Raw genomic sequence first — 18,893 nt, 5'->3', positions numbered from 1 at the left:
AATTTCAAAGCAATCGGTGAATAACTTTCGGAGATTTGAGATTTTGAACGAACAGTTACATTTTTATTTATATAGATATTGACATTAAAGTTCTATCTACGTATGCATTTTATTTTTTTATTTTTTTAAATCTATTTTAATTTTATTTCTAATCAGGCAGTATTTTCAAAGTCACAATTTTTAAAATTGCAAATAGTTAATATTGCCACATTTCACCTCCAAACCAGTCCTTCTGTTTTAACCAATAATAAAGAATCCTAATTTTAATGTTTACAGAATATTTATGTTTTAATTAATCATTCCAAAATGGAAACCTTTACAGCCATATCAACTAAACAAAGTTCAAAATGTATTCGTATTAGTTTAAATTCACATTTGACATAAAACTGCAACTATCATGGAATTCACTAAGGTTTTCAGATCTCTAGTCAGTTACAGATTCCCAGGAGTACTTCTGGAATTCTTTGTGAATTCCATGTCATTCCTCTGTATAACCAGTTAATCATGTGTAAAAGTTGCCTGTGTACAGTACATGAGTTTACATGTATGGTAGAAGTGTATTTGCACTTTAACACTTAGGGGCTTAATCCAATGTCGGTGGTCCTGCCACCAACATGCTGTCGGTGGCGGGCCCACTGACATTTACATGAGCAGTAGGCACTGGGCGGGGAAACCGACCGGTGCTTTTCCCATCGGTGCAGCGAGTGGACAGTAATCCCTACAATAGGGGCGGTGCCTGCTCAGGCACTGCCGTAGGGATTACAATGCCCTTTTTCTCCGCCTTTTCATGGCAGTCCAACTGCCATGAAAAGGCAGATGGAAAGGGACTTTGAGGCTCCTAGTAGCCCCCCCCAAGCCTCCGCTATGTGGACTGGGGGGCAGAGCATGCATGCACAATGTGCCAGGCATAACATGGTGCTGGGCACAAACAGGCTTGAAAGTGTACAATTTGCCTTTTCCAATTGCAGCTGGTGCTGCTGCCCTTTTTCAGGCCGTGGAACAAGCTGCAATAGGAAAAAGCATATTTCCGCCCGTGTGCTGACGGTCGCATCGGAAAACTGGGAGTGGAACCGCCGACTTCTAGTCTGGCGGTTTCACTTTCATCGTGATGTTGGTCGGACGCTTGTTCGACCAACATCGGAATGAGACCCTTATTTTTTCTTCACTTCAAACATATTGTACCATATTTTGAAAAACAATTTATTTATTTATTTTGTGAATTTTATATAGCGCACAGCTACACCAACGGGGTGTCCCGGCGCTTCTGGGTATACTAAGCTGGATCAGAAACTGGGAAGAAGTTTTTAGCAGAAAAGGAAGGTTTTGAGCGCTCTACGGAAGGGGAGTTCTTCCTGTATCATCCGAATGGAGATGGGAAGTCTGTTCCAATGAGAGGAAGCGGAGACTTGGAAGGTTTTCCCTCCAGAGCGTGTTTTTTTTAATCTAGGTGTGGCGAGGAGATGTTTAGAGCTAGAACGGAGAAGGCGAGCATTACTGTAGGGGCGGAGGCAGGAGACAAGATATGCAGAGCCCTTTCCTTTTTTTGCCCTATGGGCGAATGTGAGGGCTTTGAATTCTGCTCTTTTTTGGACTGGCAGCCAATGTAGTTTTTTCCGGTAGGGAGAGATATGCTCTCGTAGGGAGATGCCACAGACCAGGCGGACTGCGGCATTTTGGACTGTCTGGAGACGGTGGAGTAGGCCAGAAGACAGACCTATGTACAGGCTGTTGGCATAGTCTGGATGTGACATGATTAAAGCTTGAACAATTGTTTTCCTCATATCGCTGGGAAGAAAATTGATACATTTTTTCACCATCCTGATTTTGGAGAAGCATGCTGCGGACACCGTCTGGACTTGGGACTGAAATGTAAGGCTAGAGTCCCATCTGACTCCAAGATTTTTGACAGAGTCCTTGGGTATGGGGGCTGCACTTAGGTCCAGGGGCCACCAAAGGTTGGAATCCAGTGGCGAGGGCTGCTGAAAGAAGAGGACTTCGGTTTTTCCGGCATTTAGCCGGAGGAAGTTGCTGTCCATCCAGCGGGCAATGTTGCGGAGGCAATCTTTTAAGGGATCGAAAGTGGTCTGGGAGACGCTGTCATAGGAAAACAGAAACTGAATGTCGTCAGCATATGATGTGGCCTTGATTCCTGACTGGGCGATAATATCCGCCAGAGGGGAGAAGTAAACATTAAACAGAAGGGGACTCAGGGAGGAGCCCTGAGGGACTCCCCACCTGAGCGGTAGGCTGTTGGAGGTAAACGGGGGGGGGGTGAACACGGCCTGTGTCCGATTTGAGAGGAAGGACGCAATCCATTCCAACGCCTTGCCTTGGATTCCTTTTGCGTGGAGACGCTCGAGCAGGACGGGGTTGGAGACGGTGTCAAATCCCTCATCCATTTTCCACCGCACTGAGTCTGCCATCTCAATGAGTGCTGACTCGGTACTGTATCCGGGTCTGAACCCGTGCTGTGAGTCGTGAAAAGTACCATGGGCTTCAAAGAATTTGGCCAGTTGCTGTTGGACTAGCTTTTCAAGCACTTTGGGAGGTGCGGGGAGCAGAGAGATGGGACTGTAGTTGGCTGGTTCGTTAGGTTCTGCATTGGGCTTTTTAAGGATGGGAACCAATCGAGCGTGCTTCCAGGATTCGGGGTAGATGCCTGTCTGCAGGGAGTCGTTCCAGATGTCATTGAGAACGGGGTTGAGCAGGGGCGCCAGGGATTTGTACTATTTGGCTGGCCAGGGGTCTGTGGGGGAGCCAGATTTACACTTTAATAATTCCGCCAGGGAGCGATCCCGGGGAATTGTGTCAAATTTCGTGAGGGTGTGGACGGGCTCAGCCTGTGCTCTGTGTGTATTGGGAGTGTCTAAGCATGTCTTGTTGGGAAAGGAGTCGTAGATTGTTGCAATTTTGTTTTCAAAATAATCAGACAGGCGATCACAGAGGGTCACCGGGAATTGTTGTGTAAGGGCCTGAGGGTTAGTGAAGGTTCTGACAGTATTAAAAATTTCTCTAGATGAGCCTTGAGCTTTATTCATTTTCTCCTCTAGGTGGGTTCTTTTGTGGTCAATAATTCTCTTCCTGTAATCCTTTAGGGCAAATTTGTACTAAAGTTTGCTATCGCGTGAATAGGATTGTCTTGCACTCGCAGCAACTTTGAGTTTCCCAACCTAAAATGAATTTATTGCAACCTCTGTCATGTATTATTTATAAAATGCATTATCGTCAAGGCTTCTTTGCAGTCGAAGGACACTGCAATCCAATAATTTTGAGGGTGATCATCTATCACAGATTGAATAACTAGGTCTTCAATTTCTTTCGAAGGATTGGACTGTAAAATATCTTTCACAGTAAAATGGGTGACTTTTATGCATAATAAATTCAGCTTGCAAATGTTGGTAGGTATGCAGATTGTACAAGTCATGTTATGAGAGAGTAAAGGATACATATATTGTTGATTCAATAGTGAAAACAATACATGTGAATGTTTGGCAAGTCCCTAACATGAGTAGATTTATTTGATTTTTGATTGCTCAAATCTTGACCTGGTCCCTCTTTTTGTAGAGGGAGCACCACGCCACCACCTGCGAGATGGAGGAACACTGGAGGTCTGGAACCTGACACGAGCAGATGCTGGTGACTATAAGATTCACTGCAAAAATGAAGAGGGCGAAAACCAGACTGTAATCAAACTGGATGTCCAATGTAAGTCACAAGGGGTTTGTAATGTGTTAGCCCAAGTACCATGGTACTGTGCAAAGAATTAGTGGCTGGAATTCACTCATCTTTCCCCCAACTCAAAACTAAAAGCTATAAGCATTGCAGAAAGCCACCCAGATACGGAAGCTCAGCGGGAACACACTTCTTCAAAGAGTATAATATTCTTAACAATCATGGACATTTCCTAGAACACTCACTCTTAAAATAAATGCAGATTTTCCAAATTCTCCTCTCAAGATGATTGCAAACCTTTTCATATCCTTTAGTGTTATCGGCCATATATTATCTGTAGGCCATTGCTACGGGAGATGTGTCAAGGAATCTATACCACCACCAGTAGCCGTAAATAGACTCGCTAAGTACAGGGTGTATATTGCATAATATTCTCCGAATAGCAAGTGTTAACAGAAAATCTATATTTTTGGGGAAAAGATTACATCTTCTGGATTATTTCCAGACGAGTAGATCCTTCTCCCTAAGTCTGAAGTTGAGGGCTGTTTCCACTCTTCATATATGTTTTTCAGATGAATTAATAGATTGTGACAGCAGAAAGTGTACCAGCCTAAAGTAATGTTACTGGCATGTGTGGCTGTAGATGCACATGCTCTGCATACTCCCGCCATCTAATGTTGGGCTTGGGCATTTGCAACATGGTTTTCTTCTAAGATGTCTTTTGATTCGGAAGGCATAGTGACTCCTCCCTTAGTTGTCAATGCACATGGGCACCTGCTCCATTGTTAGATTGTTTTTTCCCCTATTGATCAGATATGTACTGACCAGGCTCCTAACAGTGCAAAAGACCCACTCAAATACCCACTCGAAGTACACCGCATACAGAGCTTCTCAGACATTAGATGGAAATGATGGTCTCTTGTAGCATTACTGACTATGATGACTGCTGCTTGATTCATGAGAATTGCCATTGACACCACATTGTAATTAGGGCCCTCTTTAATATTTATTCTAGGTGCCTAAGACATATACCCACATCCTGAAGAGACCTGACATATATTATTTAGGGTTAAGACGCTGAAATTACACCCTAAGCATATTCACGATCTTCTCATATTAATAACACTAAATTACTAGATTGCAGGATGGACTGTGTCTAATAGTTGAATTGTTGCTATAGGTGGATTTTCAGTGTTTTGATGTATTTTTGTATATGTATATGGTTCATTTCTTTGAGCATTGCGACGTCTGCCCTTAAGTCATTTTCCAATACGCCTGTTTGGATATTCATACAAATTAGTGCTTCCCAAACTTTTAAGAACCACAACTCACTTTTTAAAAGGACAAACTTTTGTGACCCACCTAGCTTTAGTTGAAGTGTGGGAGCGGACTGTCATTTATAGACAGTCTTTTTCCAGTGGAATGGCAACTAAATTTGCAGACATACAGTTTTACTGATAAAACATTATTGTACCCAAATGATAATGTATGGAAATCAGGTTTCAGTGAAAATGTATCATTTGTGAATCACCAAGCCAAGTGTCTTGATTTGTTTTGATCCTATTAAAGTATTTGCTTCCATCACACTTCACAATTACAAAAATATGCTTTAGGTTTGCTTACCTGCCGAATGTGTACAGCACATTTACTGGTATATACATTTTTTTACACAAAATGACATCCTACACTTTTTCCATTCACAATGTCTGTTCCCAATAAGATTGTCACATAATTCTCTTTCCTTTTCTTTCTCTGAGTGAGAGGAGTTAGCAAACCCCAGTCCCCAATTTAAAAAATCAGCAAGTTGTCAGAAGACAAAGCCTGATCTTTGAACTCTGTCTTTGAAGGGCAGCAAACGTAACAAGATAAATACAGAATTTAAAGGCATTTTTACATATTGCTTCAACTTTTATGACCTAACAAATGTCTGAGGGTTGTGACCTACAGTTTGGGACTCACTGATATAAATAATGAATTCAAGTGATATGTAGAGGCCCGGTGTTTATTTCAAACTATTGTCTGTATAATTGAAAGATTACTCACATCAACTGTTTTCCTTGATTTATACATACTACCTGTGATCCTTGACACATGGTATGATTTGAAATAATCCCACTGGATCAATGTTGTCCTATCAGCTGCAACAGCAGACGACCTACCACCATCAGTCAGTTGGGCTACTCTAGAAGGGCCTACAGAGACATCAACTGCAGGGGTCAAGGGATACGGGCAAAGGAGGCTTAGGCAAAGCAGTGACTCCCTTCACCTCCCCTAATCACACAACACCTGTTGAGGGGAGGCTTCTTTCTCGCTGGAAAGAGATCACCTCTTATCAGGGGGTATCTCTCCATCATAGAGCACAGCTACTGCTTCAAGCTTACCTCAATGACTCCAAACATTCCACCCTGCAAATGCACCCAGTCCCGAACACCAGTACTTTCTTCAAGTGGAGGTTCAGTTGCTCATCTCCAAAGGGGCCATAGAGCCAGTAACACTACCATACCAAGGCAAGAGGGTCTACTCCCTATACTTCCTTATCCCTCAAAAAGATGGAACCTTAGGGCCAAATCTAAACCTCAGGTCTCTCAATACGTGCATCTACTCAGAACATCTCCACATGGTCACTCTGAAAGATGTCATCCTAATGCTGCAGCAAAGCGACTTCAAGACCGCACTCGATCTGAATGTTGCCTACTAACATATATTCATCCAATCTACTTATCACCAAACACTATGTTTCATGGAAAGCGGTCAATGTTAGCAATTCAAATGGGTTGCCATTTGGTGTCACCATAGCCTCCAGTGGTCTTAACTAAATGCCTAGCTGTAGTAGCGGCCCATCTCAAAAGGGTGGAGGGGGGGCACTCACATGTTAATATTGGCTGAACAAAGGTGCAGACAAGAACACACCCAAGCCACTATATCCCTCCTCCACAGGTTGGAGTTTGCCATAAATGTCGCCAAGTCCCACCTCCAGCCCCTTCAGATCCAGCCCTTCTTGGGGGCCGTTCTCTATACAGTCACAGCAAGACCTACCACAGTGAAGCCAAGGTGCAAGCAATTCAACAGATACTGCATCTTTTTCAGCCAGATCACCAACTCACAGTCAGAGCAGTTATATGCCTCCGTGGGATGATGACCTCATACATACCCATAGTCCCCCATGCCAGGCTGCACATTTACCTGCTCCAACAGAACAATAGTCAAAATTGGAGGGTCACTTGAAGATGTAGTGCTGATACCAGCTGGAACCCATCGCTCTCCGCACTGGTGGAGCAGCACAATCTGATGCAGGGCCATACCTTCTCTGACCCTGTTCTGCAGGTGATCTTCACCATGTACACCTCACTATCAGGACAGGGAGTGTATCTTCAACTACTAATTGATCAGGGCAAGTGGGCACAGCATCAGAGGGGTTTCCACATACATTACCTTGATCTCCTGACCCTCTAGCTCAATCTCAAGAACTTCTTTCATGAGATTCAGCACAAAGTAATCATCATAAAGACAGACAACAGGACCCGCATGTACTATCTCCAAAAGCAGGGCAGCCCACACTCACTGAAGTTGTCAACGGTGGTGCAGAGCATGTGGCACTGGGTGATAAATCATCGGATACAGCTCACGGCAAAGGTATCTTTTGGGAGTGGACAATGACATTGCAGATGTGGTCAGAAGGATGCAGTAACAAGTCCACAAGTTGGAGTTCAAACCACAAGTCCTATGACTGTACTCCTGCCATTAGGGGGAGGGGTACCAGAGGTTGACCTCTTTGCCTCTGCCCAAAACAAAAAATGACAAAACTTCGCCTCCACGTTCTCACACCCACAGTCCATGGGAAATGCTATATGGATACATTGGTCAGGGATCTGTATTTACGCTTTTCCTCCTCTCCCCCTCCTTCTTTATCATGCCTTCTGTATTTGGTCCTGAAGCTTCAGAAAATAATCCTCACTCTCATTCTCGTGGCTCCTACGTGGGCCAGCCAGTCCTGGTTCTTGACCCTCCTCAAGATATTCAATATTCCCCAAGAGAATCTCCCCAGCAGACTGGTCCTTCTCACTCAGAAGCAAGGCAGAATTAGGCACCCCAACTCTAGGCAGCTCGATCTAGCAATTTGGCTTCTGTGGTCCTAGAGCTTGGTTATTTCAATCTCCCTGAAGGATGCATGACCACGTTGAAGGAAGCACGCAACCCACTACGCAAACCTGTTATGCTGCCAAGTGAAAAAGATTTGCCGGTAACTGCATTTTCAAGGACCTGGATCCCCTTAAATCTGTAGTTTAGGATATAATCAGTTAACTCATCCACCTACACAAATAAGTCCTAGCTTACACTTTCATACACCTTCACTTAGCTGCTATTACAGCATACATGCAGAAAAGACAAAACTTTTCTTTATTAAAAATTCCTATCATCAAGGCATTAAAGAAGTACTCAAAGGTGCTACCACACCCAGAGATCCCCCTGCCCCAATCTGGAACGTTAATGTTATCCTTAACAGACTCTTGGGCCCTCTTTTTGAACCACTACACTTGTCCCCCTTACAGTTCCTCTGTTAGAAGGTCGCCTTCCTTGTCACTATTACATAATTAAGACGAGTTAGCAAGCTGCTGCCCCTCACTTTAGAGCAGCTCTTCTTCAATGTTCATAATGGCAGGGTGGTTCTGAGGACTAACTTAGATTTCTTCAGAAGGTGGTGTCCCCCTTCCACCTCAGCCAGACCATATAACTCCCTGTATTTTCCCCTGAGCTAGACTTGGTAGCAGAGAGGACCCTTCACACCCTTGACACAAGCATGCCCTCAAGTACTACATTGACAGAGCAAAACCCCTTAGCAAAACACAGCTACTTTGTGTTGCTTTGGCCAAATTTCACAAAGGACATGATTTGTCAAATGTGGACATGATCTGATGGATATCGCCAGATGGACTGTCCAATGCATCCAAACCTACCACATTAAGGCTAAAAGTACTTGGCCTGCCCTGCCTAGGCCACATTCCACAGGTAAGCTTCCTTTGGTACTAGCCCCATAGCTGAGATTTGTAAGGCAGCTATATGGTCCACTCAACACACATTTACCAATCATTACCAATCAACAAGCTAGATCTGGTCAGACTTGTCTAAGTTTCAATCTTCCGTACCATCCACTGGCTTATGATCAGTTAGGGGAGTACTGCGTAACTGTCTATGTAGAATATGTTTAACTACAGCCACACAGGCTACGTGCGGAATACGTTATTTACCCTGAAAGCATCAATTCACAGTGTGTAGATTCACATGTGCCCAATTGCCTACCTGTAAGCCTTTGGTTGTTCCAGTTGTATACTTCATTAATATATTTAAGCTCTTCGTATATAATAACTTCTTGCAGGGTCAGCAAACTTTCCAATCAATGGAGCTGGTGCCCATGCGCATTGCCAACTAAGGAAGTAGTCCCTCATGACTCAAGAGACTTCTTTGAAAAAAACAAGATGCAAACGTCCAATCCCATCACTAGATGGCAGGATTACACAGAGCATGTGAATCTACAGCACTAAATGCCATGAACAGATGCTTACAGGAAAAGTGATATATTACTTATATGCGGAGGCCCTCCAAATAGCTTTGATAAAAGTACTGCATAGGACCTATAAATTATATCTTTTTCCTAGATAAATGAGGTATTCAAACCTTTGGAACTGAGTTTTAGCCTGTATTTTTGCACTCACTTAATAATTAAAAGAGCCTCAACTAAATATGCTCTGCCTGCAGATCTCATCTCCATTGTCCTTGATTTGGAAAATAACAAATGTGGCCTAAAATATCTCCAGCTCTATGATTTTACACTTGAGGATGCCCCATGATATTCGGGCAAAATGATTATGAACTATTATGACAGATACACGGGCATAGTTCCCTTTAGAAAAGAAGGTGAAAACACAGGGCCTCATTTATGAGGCTCCTGTCGCCTGCTCAGGAGCCTGTTCCATATTTACGAGGCAGCACTAAGCCATATTTCTTGGCTTAATGCTGCCTCATATATATTGTCACCTTTAATGCAGTTTTCTGCATTAAAGGGGAGTGCAATGGGTGTTGCTGGGGGCGTTCCCAGAACATTCATGACTTTTAGACCTTACCCCAAATTTATGAAAAATCTCAAATCTGAGGCATCGCCAAAAAGGGGGGCATAAGGGAGACACAACGAGGAGAAATATCTTTATCTCTCCTTGTTTTTCCTTTTTCTATGTGTGCTGCATTCTGCCGCACACATAGATAAAGGAAAAGCCTCTTGTGATTGTTTTTGTGCAGGAAGATTTCCCTCACAAAAACAATCATACCCCTAATGCAGGCACCCTTGCAAATGGTGAAAGGTGTATGCATTGACGCACGGCAGCTTATTGTGAGCCGGCGCAGGCGGAAAGGACTGGAATGCGCCATATCTCATAGATATGGCACATTCCTGCCCTTTTTTTTGCCGTATGGCAGCGCAGCAGGAACAGGCCTGGACTGGCCTTGCGGGCACCGGGCAATCCCCCGGTGCGCCACAAGGGTGGGGGGCGGTTTTGGGCCCTGGGGGCCGTTTTTGTTACAGGGCCGTTTTTGCAGCATAGCTGCAAAAGCGGCCCTGTAACAAAATCGGCCGAAAACCGGCGCCAGCAAAGAGCTCGGTCGCACCCCCAGGGGGCCGGCCGAGCACTTTGCCAGGGCCGGTTTTGGTTCTCAGTCCGGCCCTGAGCAGGAAGTCCTGCTGTGCTGGCCTTCCTGCCTCCAGGAGACACAACAATTCTGGCCCATTCAGACATGAGGCCAAAGCTAAGTGGAGATCTAGGCCTGCTGTGAGAGTTTTCAGAGCACACTGAATATTCCTCAAAATCATATTTTGAGCACACAAAGAAAGCTGATAAACATTAGCAAACGTATCTCAGGAGAATATAAATACAGACAATGTAGCTGATGTCGCTAGCTCGCTCTCTACTGACATTGCTCATGAGGACGCTGTAGCGAAAGTGCTGCCTAACACCAATCTTTTGCGGACTCCTGGAACACTGCAAAACATGCTGTTGCAAATGTACGAAATCATTACTTTATTTTACTTTGTAGGGTAAACTCATGTCCTTGGAATCAGCCATCAAAGACATCAGTTCATACCCAGCGAGAAGAATGTGCCACAAGCTGGAATGTTAAATTCTTTCTTAATTAAGTCTAATGTTACTGGTCACAATTCTGACCATAACTACAAGCTAGATCATGCTAAGCCAAATCCTATACTGGAAGTAATCAATGCAGGTTCTATTTCTGAACACTCCAAGTTAGTGTGATAAGTATTGCTAATAAAGATACCACATTAAATAGGAAAATTGGAATTGTGTACAGCCAAGCCATATGAGACGCCCCTGTTTCATTAAACCAAGTGCTCTGCAATGGCAATGTGGGTTCATCTCGGTCAAAAGTAGCAGTTCTGTATTTTTCATTGGGGGGGGGGGGGGGGTTGCCTAAAATAATTAAATCATTATTGACTTTTCCATATTGGCTAATAAGCATGAGTGATAGAAGCTTTTTCCCCCAAAAGAGCTGAATTCTGGAATGCCTTTCCAGAGATCGTAAGGTTTTGGATTCATATACCCACTCAAGACATACTCTTTTTTTGTAATTTATAAAGCTACCTTGCTGTCTCCATGCCAGCAACAGGCAGAGTACTTTTCAGCACCTAGATGCATAGAATGTAGAGGCAATATAGCATTTGTCATGAGCATCATCTTTATTATTATCAGTAATTTATATGTTTATGATACACAATTGTTTTATGTAGTCCCTTTTAGAATATCTTGTCACCCTGTACTTTCTTAAGTGATATAGCGAAAAAGGATCTGGGAGCGGCTTTTTCAGATGTTTGCAGATCCGAAGTTGTTGATACAGTCCATGGAGAGACTGACATAGACAACGTCAATCTTAGATTGCTTGTCCATTGCACAATGCCCTCATCTCTTTGCACTCATATACCGTGTTTTACTGTTTAACCCCTTCCATGCTCATGACGAGCTCAGCTCGTCATGAAGCACACTGGAGCTGTGCTAATGACAAGGTGAGCTCGTCATGAAATAAAGAGATTTAAGAAATCTCAGCACAGGAGAAAAATACCCTTAGCATTGAAGGTGTTAAATCATACTCAACATGTTTCTAACATCCTGGGAACATCTTTCCACACTAATGGTTATTTCCTCTTGTAGATTCTCCGGCAATCAAGAGCATTGGCGATCCAACAGAAGTGGACCTGGGAGGGACGGCGGAGATCTTATGCACTGTAGATGCCAATCCCATCCTGGACAGCATGTTTCAATGGAAGTGGCTGGTATGGAGTTCACAGATGTCTGTGGGCATCTCATATGCTTTCATCTCTCTTTGAAAATGATGAGCTTTGGACGTTAGGATAAGCACTTTGTATGTTAAGGGTTCATGATTATCTGTCAACAGATATTATCATTCACTATCGGAGGGGACTCACATCGCCCTTGAAAGTCTAGATTCACATTTGGGGATCTAGCATCATGAGTGGTAGGCTAGTATTGCCATTCAAGCTAAATAATAAAACTGAGCAGCAACTACTGTCCAAGAACCACACTGCAAAGAAAGTCCATGTGCTTTTCATGAAAGGAAACAGACATCCCTCCAGTGATTCCTTGGAGACAAGAACTCCCAAGCATGCCTCTTCAGATTTTTAGTGAGCAGGGCAGCTACGGTGCTTGGGGGGCCTAGCAGATGCTACTGCAAGGTAGTCATCTGTGTCTACCAGATCACTAACTTGTAGTAGGAAACTGGTATTTAGGACAAGGGCCAATGGCAGATTCCAATATGGGGCAACCCACTAACCATAAGGGTTAGACAGATAATTCCACTGGCTCTTGCCCATGGCCGAGAATGAAGAGGAAAATTCTCGGAGTCCCTATTTGGGTTCAAGGTGTGGCAAATACAAGCTCCGATAAAGTCATATGATGTGGGATTAGTCAGGGATGATTCAGGTTCACCCCAATTTTAGTCCTAGAATGCTGTTTGTCAATCTCTATCTTTTTTGTTCATAATCCACAGGACTGTAGGGGAACTTCTAGCTAGAGAGGCTGACAGGTCTTTAAGACTCTGTGGTAGTTATTCCAGTTTTAATTCAGCTGAGCTTTGCTGTTTGCCAAACTGGCCATGAACCAGCTCCTCTTCATGTGTTAGGCATGTGGACATGGACCGGTTCCAGCAGTAAGACTTCTTCCAGAGTCCTGGCATGGAAGGTACACGGTAGAAGGGATATGTGTTTCTGGGGTTGTCCACAACATCCTCTTTATAAGACCAGATGAAGCATTAACTCTCAATTGAGGGCACTACCAGTATTTCATGACCCACTACAACAAAAGCCAGTCTCAAGTCTAGACAGAGTGCTTCTTCTGAAATGTTTTACTTTGAGCTGGACTTTTTGGAAATACAAGGGCGAGTCCGATTTTACGTGGTCATGCTATGGGAATTAGTTTGATGGAAACCAGAAAGTGTGTCAAGTTCTCAGGTTAGAAGACATTGCCCAGCGCAGAACAATAGAAAAGAGGAGCTCAGAGGCTGCAGTTGGGAAGATGCAGGAACTGGAGGTCCACTCCCAAAGGTCCACCACACACTAGTGGGGTATCTATAGGGATTAAGCAATGGTATCAGGCTTTATTGTGGGACAGAGACAGCCTGAAAACCATTAATTATGTAGAGTTCCTCGCTGTGTTCTCAATAAACCAGCCCTTGATCTCCCAGCAACAATGTAAACTCTCACACACATGCACACAATTACACACACACATGCGCACAATCTCACATGCACAGCACGCTGAACACATGCCATTCAGAAAGCATTGTCCTATAAGAAGTATCAATTTACCATGCCTTAAATCAAATCTTTGTTAGGCGCAGTTCCTTAAGTCTGGAACTCTGCCCCTTTCGTACTCTGACCGCTCTTAAAGATGCCTGAAATAGTTTCTGATAAACCATCACCTTGCTCTTTCAGTATTTTCCCTCCTCACTCCCTCTATCAAGATGTGTGCCCCTATTAGAAGCTCTATATTTATTACTACATCCCATGGAGGTTTACTATGTTTCCTTCTCTATGACTTTATTTTTATCACATTTATTTTTATGATCCTGCATAGTCCCATGCATGCTTCATTGTTTGGCTCTGGGTCATGATGCTCACTTTTGTTAACTTTTCAATTGATTATGATTACTTTTGTCATTCTGTGTCAATGCAATGTTCCTGTTCCTGTCGCTCTTCTTCCTCATGTCTTTGTCTCACAGTTGTGTGTTGCTCTGCCACCAATTTGTGGTCTGGTTCCTATCTGATATAAACATATACAATGAAATAAATAGTAAATCATGTTAGAACCTGAGGAATGGAGAATGAATGATTATAGAAGGGATGGCCGGTATGAGGCCTCTTTTCCAGGAAGAAATATAAAAGCATTGTCTGTAGGTGCTCGTATGTTGGCTGGGGATCAGCGAATTGCTCAGTCTCCAAGGTCTTAAGCTACTATGGAAACAAACAAAGTATGAACATACAAGAAACTCTGGACCATGGTGGGAAGGACTTCCTGTCAAGAACAAGCACATTAAAAAGATGCTGTTGCATTATTCATTTGGAAATGGTGTGTTCATCCATTTGACCTGAAAGGTAACCACTTCCATAGCCAAAGAGAGATGGACACGTGTAGTCCGCCATGATGCCTTAAACTGACCCTCCTTGGGTGGATGTATTCAAGTCAAGTGAATACACCTGAGTGCCTTTTCCTCCTGCTCGAGGTTTTACCAATACATTTACCATGACAACAATAAGGCTTCCAGTTGGCTGGAGGGTCCTCTGAAGACCCCAGGTAGTTTCAGCCCTGACTTTACTTGATCTGACTGCTTCCTCTAGTTCTCTCTAAACTCCAAAACTATTTCAGCTGATGGAAAATATTTCACCTCTGATGACCCCTCTTTTGACATCTTGCTTTTGTCTGCTCTATCATCAGGGTGAAGATGAGAGGGATTTGGCTTCATTTGAGAAAATTGTTGATGGAGCCACCGGGAAGTTGGTTATCCGAGAAGCCAATCGAACTGATGCAGGGAGATATGAGTGCACTGTTGACAATGGGATAGCGCCACCTGTAAAAAGTGATGCCAGACTCATTGTGCGCTGTAAGTATGATCCCATTAGTACTGACCTGATTTATTCTACACAGGAGAGGTGGCTATGCCAGGGTTGCAGTTCGGGAACTCCCTACTCCTGCGGAATTGCTGTTGGAGGCCTTGTCTGGCATAGGTGTCGCAGAAAGTGAAGAGGATGGAAAAACAAAGCACCAATATATTTAAATGGTTTATGTAAGATAATGGAGCTATGATTATAGAAATGCAGAGGAGATCACATATGATTAGAGGAGGAGGGTGGGTCATCTGTAACTAGAGAAGGAGGGTAGACCATCTGTAACGGAGACAGGAGAGCAGACCGAATGTAACTAGGTGAGGAGAGTAGACCTTCTGCAACTAGGGGAGGAGAAAAGATGACTAGTAACTAAGGAATAAGAGCATTCCCCTGTAGTTAGGGGAAAAGAGCATATTGCCTTTAAGTAGGAGAGGAAAGAAGAGAACATAACAAAGGGAGACTAGCAGGTGATCTTTGAAAGTGGGAAAAGAGCAGATGGCCTGTAATGATGCAGGGAGCAGCAGATGAACTTTAACCTGGATACTAGAGCAATTCACCAGTAATTGGGGAGGTTAGATCAGCTGTTGCTAGGTGAGTAATTCACCTATGACTAAGAGAAGAAAGAGATCATTGATGGCTGTGGGAAAAGTGCAGATCACTTAATGGTGAGCAGGTCAATTTAAACTAAATTCTCAGATTATGACAAAGATTAGTGCAGAGAAAAGTGTGGAGAGCAAAATCACCAGGACAGAGAAGAGTTGATCGAGCTTACCTACCACTCGAATACCTCATTCGAAGACTGACGGACCGTTCAGAGTCACTGATGATTCCCTCTAGAACAGTCTGTCTAGCAGCTACACATACTTACTATGTTATAGTCAGAGACAGCAGAAACCTTATGAATGCTCATATTGCATTGACCTCATCCTGCCTCAGTGTGTAACTTAAATGTCTGCTCTTTCACACAGTTAAGCCTGAGATCCAGAAGGGAGTGCATCTCAGCAAGGTGGCCGCGACTGGGGATGGAACCCAAGCTGCCGCCCTTGTCTGCAAAGCCGAGGGGATCCCCAATGTTCAGTTCAGCTGGGCCAAGAAGGGGGTTACCCTAGATTCCAGCAGCCCAAGGTAACGTCAGATCTCATTGATAACTATGTAGAGGTAAGTCTAGGCTTGCTAGAAAGTAGGCCTGCTTTCTCTGGGAGACTGGAATGCACAGGGATGAGTCAGCTTGTTTTCTCTGGACAGAACCTGACAGGTTTCAAAACCTGCACTTTTCTTGAGTAGGATTGGCTGGAGGGGGAACCGTGTTTTAGGCACAGCTGACATTCACAGGAGCAGACACTTACGGCAGCTTATGTATTGGGTGGGCAAGTTTTATGGATGCTTTCCCTTATCTGGATTGGGATTGGCACAGAGATGGGAAGGAGAAAGTCTCTGCATTCATGAGCCATCACACATTCAAGGTGCTATCTCAGAGCGCATTAGCACCAACTTTGGGACTTTTTAAAGTGATACTTACATACATCAGCCCAGGCTGCTTTCCTGCCACCGGTTTTAGCACCTTCTTCTCCATAACAACTCACCTCATTCATGCATGACCATAACTAGATTAAGTTCCGAAAGTGCTCATATAGTCCTGATATATTACCTTCCTTATACATATATACCTTCCATGTATATATGTATATATATTTGTATTACTTTACTCCTACGGTGAAAAAAAAAAGAATTTATTTGAGCTTCTCCAATGCACTACCATATATTTCTTACTATACCTCTCTCAATATATCCTCTAAATCCACTCTTCGACTCATTCCAAACCTCATTCTACTGCAATGATCTCTCAAATAACTTGTTCCTCCTCGTAGCACCTCAAACCTCATTTTACTACTGAGAGCTCCCAAACAATCCTTTCTAAATCCTTCCCGTTTGTATCCCTCCTTAGACTCATCCGAGACCTCATTTCTTTCCCTAATCCACTCCTAGACACTCTTCCCCCTGCATCTCTTCTTTACACATCGAAAACTTCCTCCTACTCCTATGATCTCCAAATAAACACTTTCTATGCCCTTCCCTCTTCTATCTCTCCATTATCCTTTTCAATCCATCTAACAGACTCAAATGTCCAACGCTCAAACTAATTCATATTTCCCTATACAATTTCCCACTAATCCTTTTTGGATTCTGGAGTAGCCTGCTACTAGCCGAAAAGTGCTTTGACGCCTCGCCAGGGGTATTAAGCGCTATATAAATACAATTACAATTAAGGCAATGTACTTAGTCAGACATAGCTATCTCCACTTTCCATCCTCAAATATCATAGCAGCAGTGGCAGCTGGGGTTTCAGGGTGAGCCTTAGATTCACTGCTGTGCATGCATGTTTTTGGGACAGTCTGTGTCTTTTCCAAAGTAGGGACTGAGAGAGGCAAATGGCATGATGGGAAAATGGAAAGGACCTTCTGATAATAAAAAGCCACAAAGGTGTATGTGATTTTGTTCTTTGTCCTGACATGATACCCTCTCAATATCTTGCTTATCAGGTACTCTGAGAAGACGCTTCATGAGGGTTCCATCCACACCAGCACCCTCATCATCGTCAACGTGAGCGCATCACTCGACTACGCCCTCTTCACATGCACTGCCACCAACCCACTGGGTGTGGACAGCTTTGACATCCAGCTTGTCAGCACAAGTGAGTGAGCTAAATCAATAAAGGGACAATGTGGAAACGTCCATGCACTCAGCCGTGTAGTGCTGCAGTGAAGTAAATAAGCAAAAAAAGAACTGCAGGGACTGTCTGATAAACAAGGCATTCTGGGAGTTGTGGCAGGTTGCCACTTAAAGCAGAAAGCATTACAGGTTAAACACATTATCCCAACTGTTCCATGCAGGTGCTCTTAATAGTCACTTGGATGCTAATGACAAGGGTAACTCGTCATGGAGTGCCCATTCATTTCAATGGAAATTAGAGTAAAAGCCTAAGAGTGCCTTAGCATCCAAGTGGTTAAGCAGTTGGATTGGAACCAGCCCAGTTCTTTGAAATCCAAATAGTCTCTGTCTAACCCCCTGGCCCTGTAGTATTTAAGGCAATTTTAGCGAACTACCTTGGATGTCACCAGCTATTGAGCACCAAATTGCTCCTAGAAGCATCTAACACAGCACCATTTCCAGGTGCAGGGATGGCAAAATATAAACTATAATTCACTGATCCTGCTTATGGCCCTGGTGTGAGATGCAGGTACTCACTGTTTCACTACTCTTTGGGAAATGCAGGTACTCACTCTATCACATTAATGCCGATCTTGTAGAGAAGCGTGGGTACTCATTGCCTTACTGCTCAGCAGAAAACTGTAAGTGCTGACTCTCTCAAATACCCGTATAATGGAGAGTCTATCATCATATCAGAGCCCTATGTACAGGTACAGGTAGTCGCTGTCTGACAAACCTGAAAATAACCTCAGAGGCCTACAGATAAGTCCAGGTTCTTGCTGTGCGGGCCCCCTGTAAACTGGGGCTTGTCAAACTGAGCCCAGAAAGTGAAACAATGCAGTTGAACCTCTGGCGACAGAGTGACAATGGATTGTGGAAGAAGTAGTACTTTCAGCTAGGGACTCTTCTGCATCCTCCCATAGCCATACAGACCAGGCCGGTTGCTTGGTTGTCACACGCTGGGGGTGTAATGAAGAGCAACAGGCACCACCCCCACGACCCTGCCACCACTTCTTAGATGCACTCCTTCTGCTCAGTCCTGCCACCTGTTATAGACAAAAAGGAGGAAACAGTGCATGTGCACTTGTGTACTATAGCGTGAGCTCTACAGTAATAATAATAATTAAAATACCAGCATTTGTAAAGTGCACAGCTACCTCCGGAGAGGTGTCCCGGCGCTGGGGGCCATCAGGAAGATTAAGCAAGCTATTGCCCAGAGTCACATGGTGGTGGGCTAACCTGCCGCCAGCTCTGGTGATCGAACCGTGAACCTTGTGGTCTGGAGTCAGGCACCCTGGCCACTGCACCACACCTCTTACACAGTCTGAAATGC

At 43.9% G+C, this 18,893-nt stretch overlaps 1 protein-coding gene across 1 annotated transcript in view; it reads left to right on the top strand.

The window, feature by feature from the left end:
- NPHS1 (NPHS1 adhesion molecule, nephrin) overlaps positions 1 to 18,893 on the top strand; it is a 291,924-nt gene that overhangs the window by 182,511 nt on the left and 90,520 nt on the right. Inside the window, exons 15-19 of the mRNA XM_078653831.1 lie at positions 3,565 to 3,705; positions 11,883 to 12,004; positions 14,682 to 14,847; positions 15,820 to 15,976; positions 17,392 to 17,543. Coding sequence (XP_078509957.1) covers positions 3,565 to 3,705; positions 11,883 to 12,004; positions 14,682 to 14,847; positions 15,820 to 15,976; positions 17,392 to 17,543 — 738 coding nt within the window. The remainder of the gene's footprint in view (positions 1 to 3,564; positions 3,706 to 11,882; positions 12,005 to 14,681; positions 14,848 to 15,819; positions 15,977 to 17,391; positions 17,544 to 18,893) is intronic.

Source organism: Lissotriton helveticus, chromosome 7 (assembly GCF_964261635.1).
Source record: "Lissotriton helveticus chromosome 7, aLisHel1.1, whole genome shotgun sequence".
Taxonomy (NCBI): domain Eukaryota; kingdom Metazoa; phylum Chordata; class Amphibia; order Caudata; family Salamandridae; genus Lissotriton; species Lissotriton helveticus.
The sequence above is the reverse complement of the archived record's forward strand: the minus strand, read 5'-3'. Positions and strand labels throughout refer to the sequence as shown.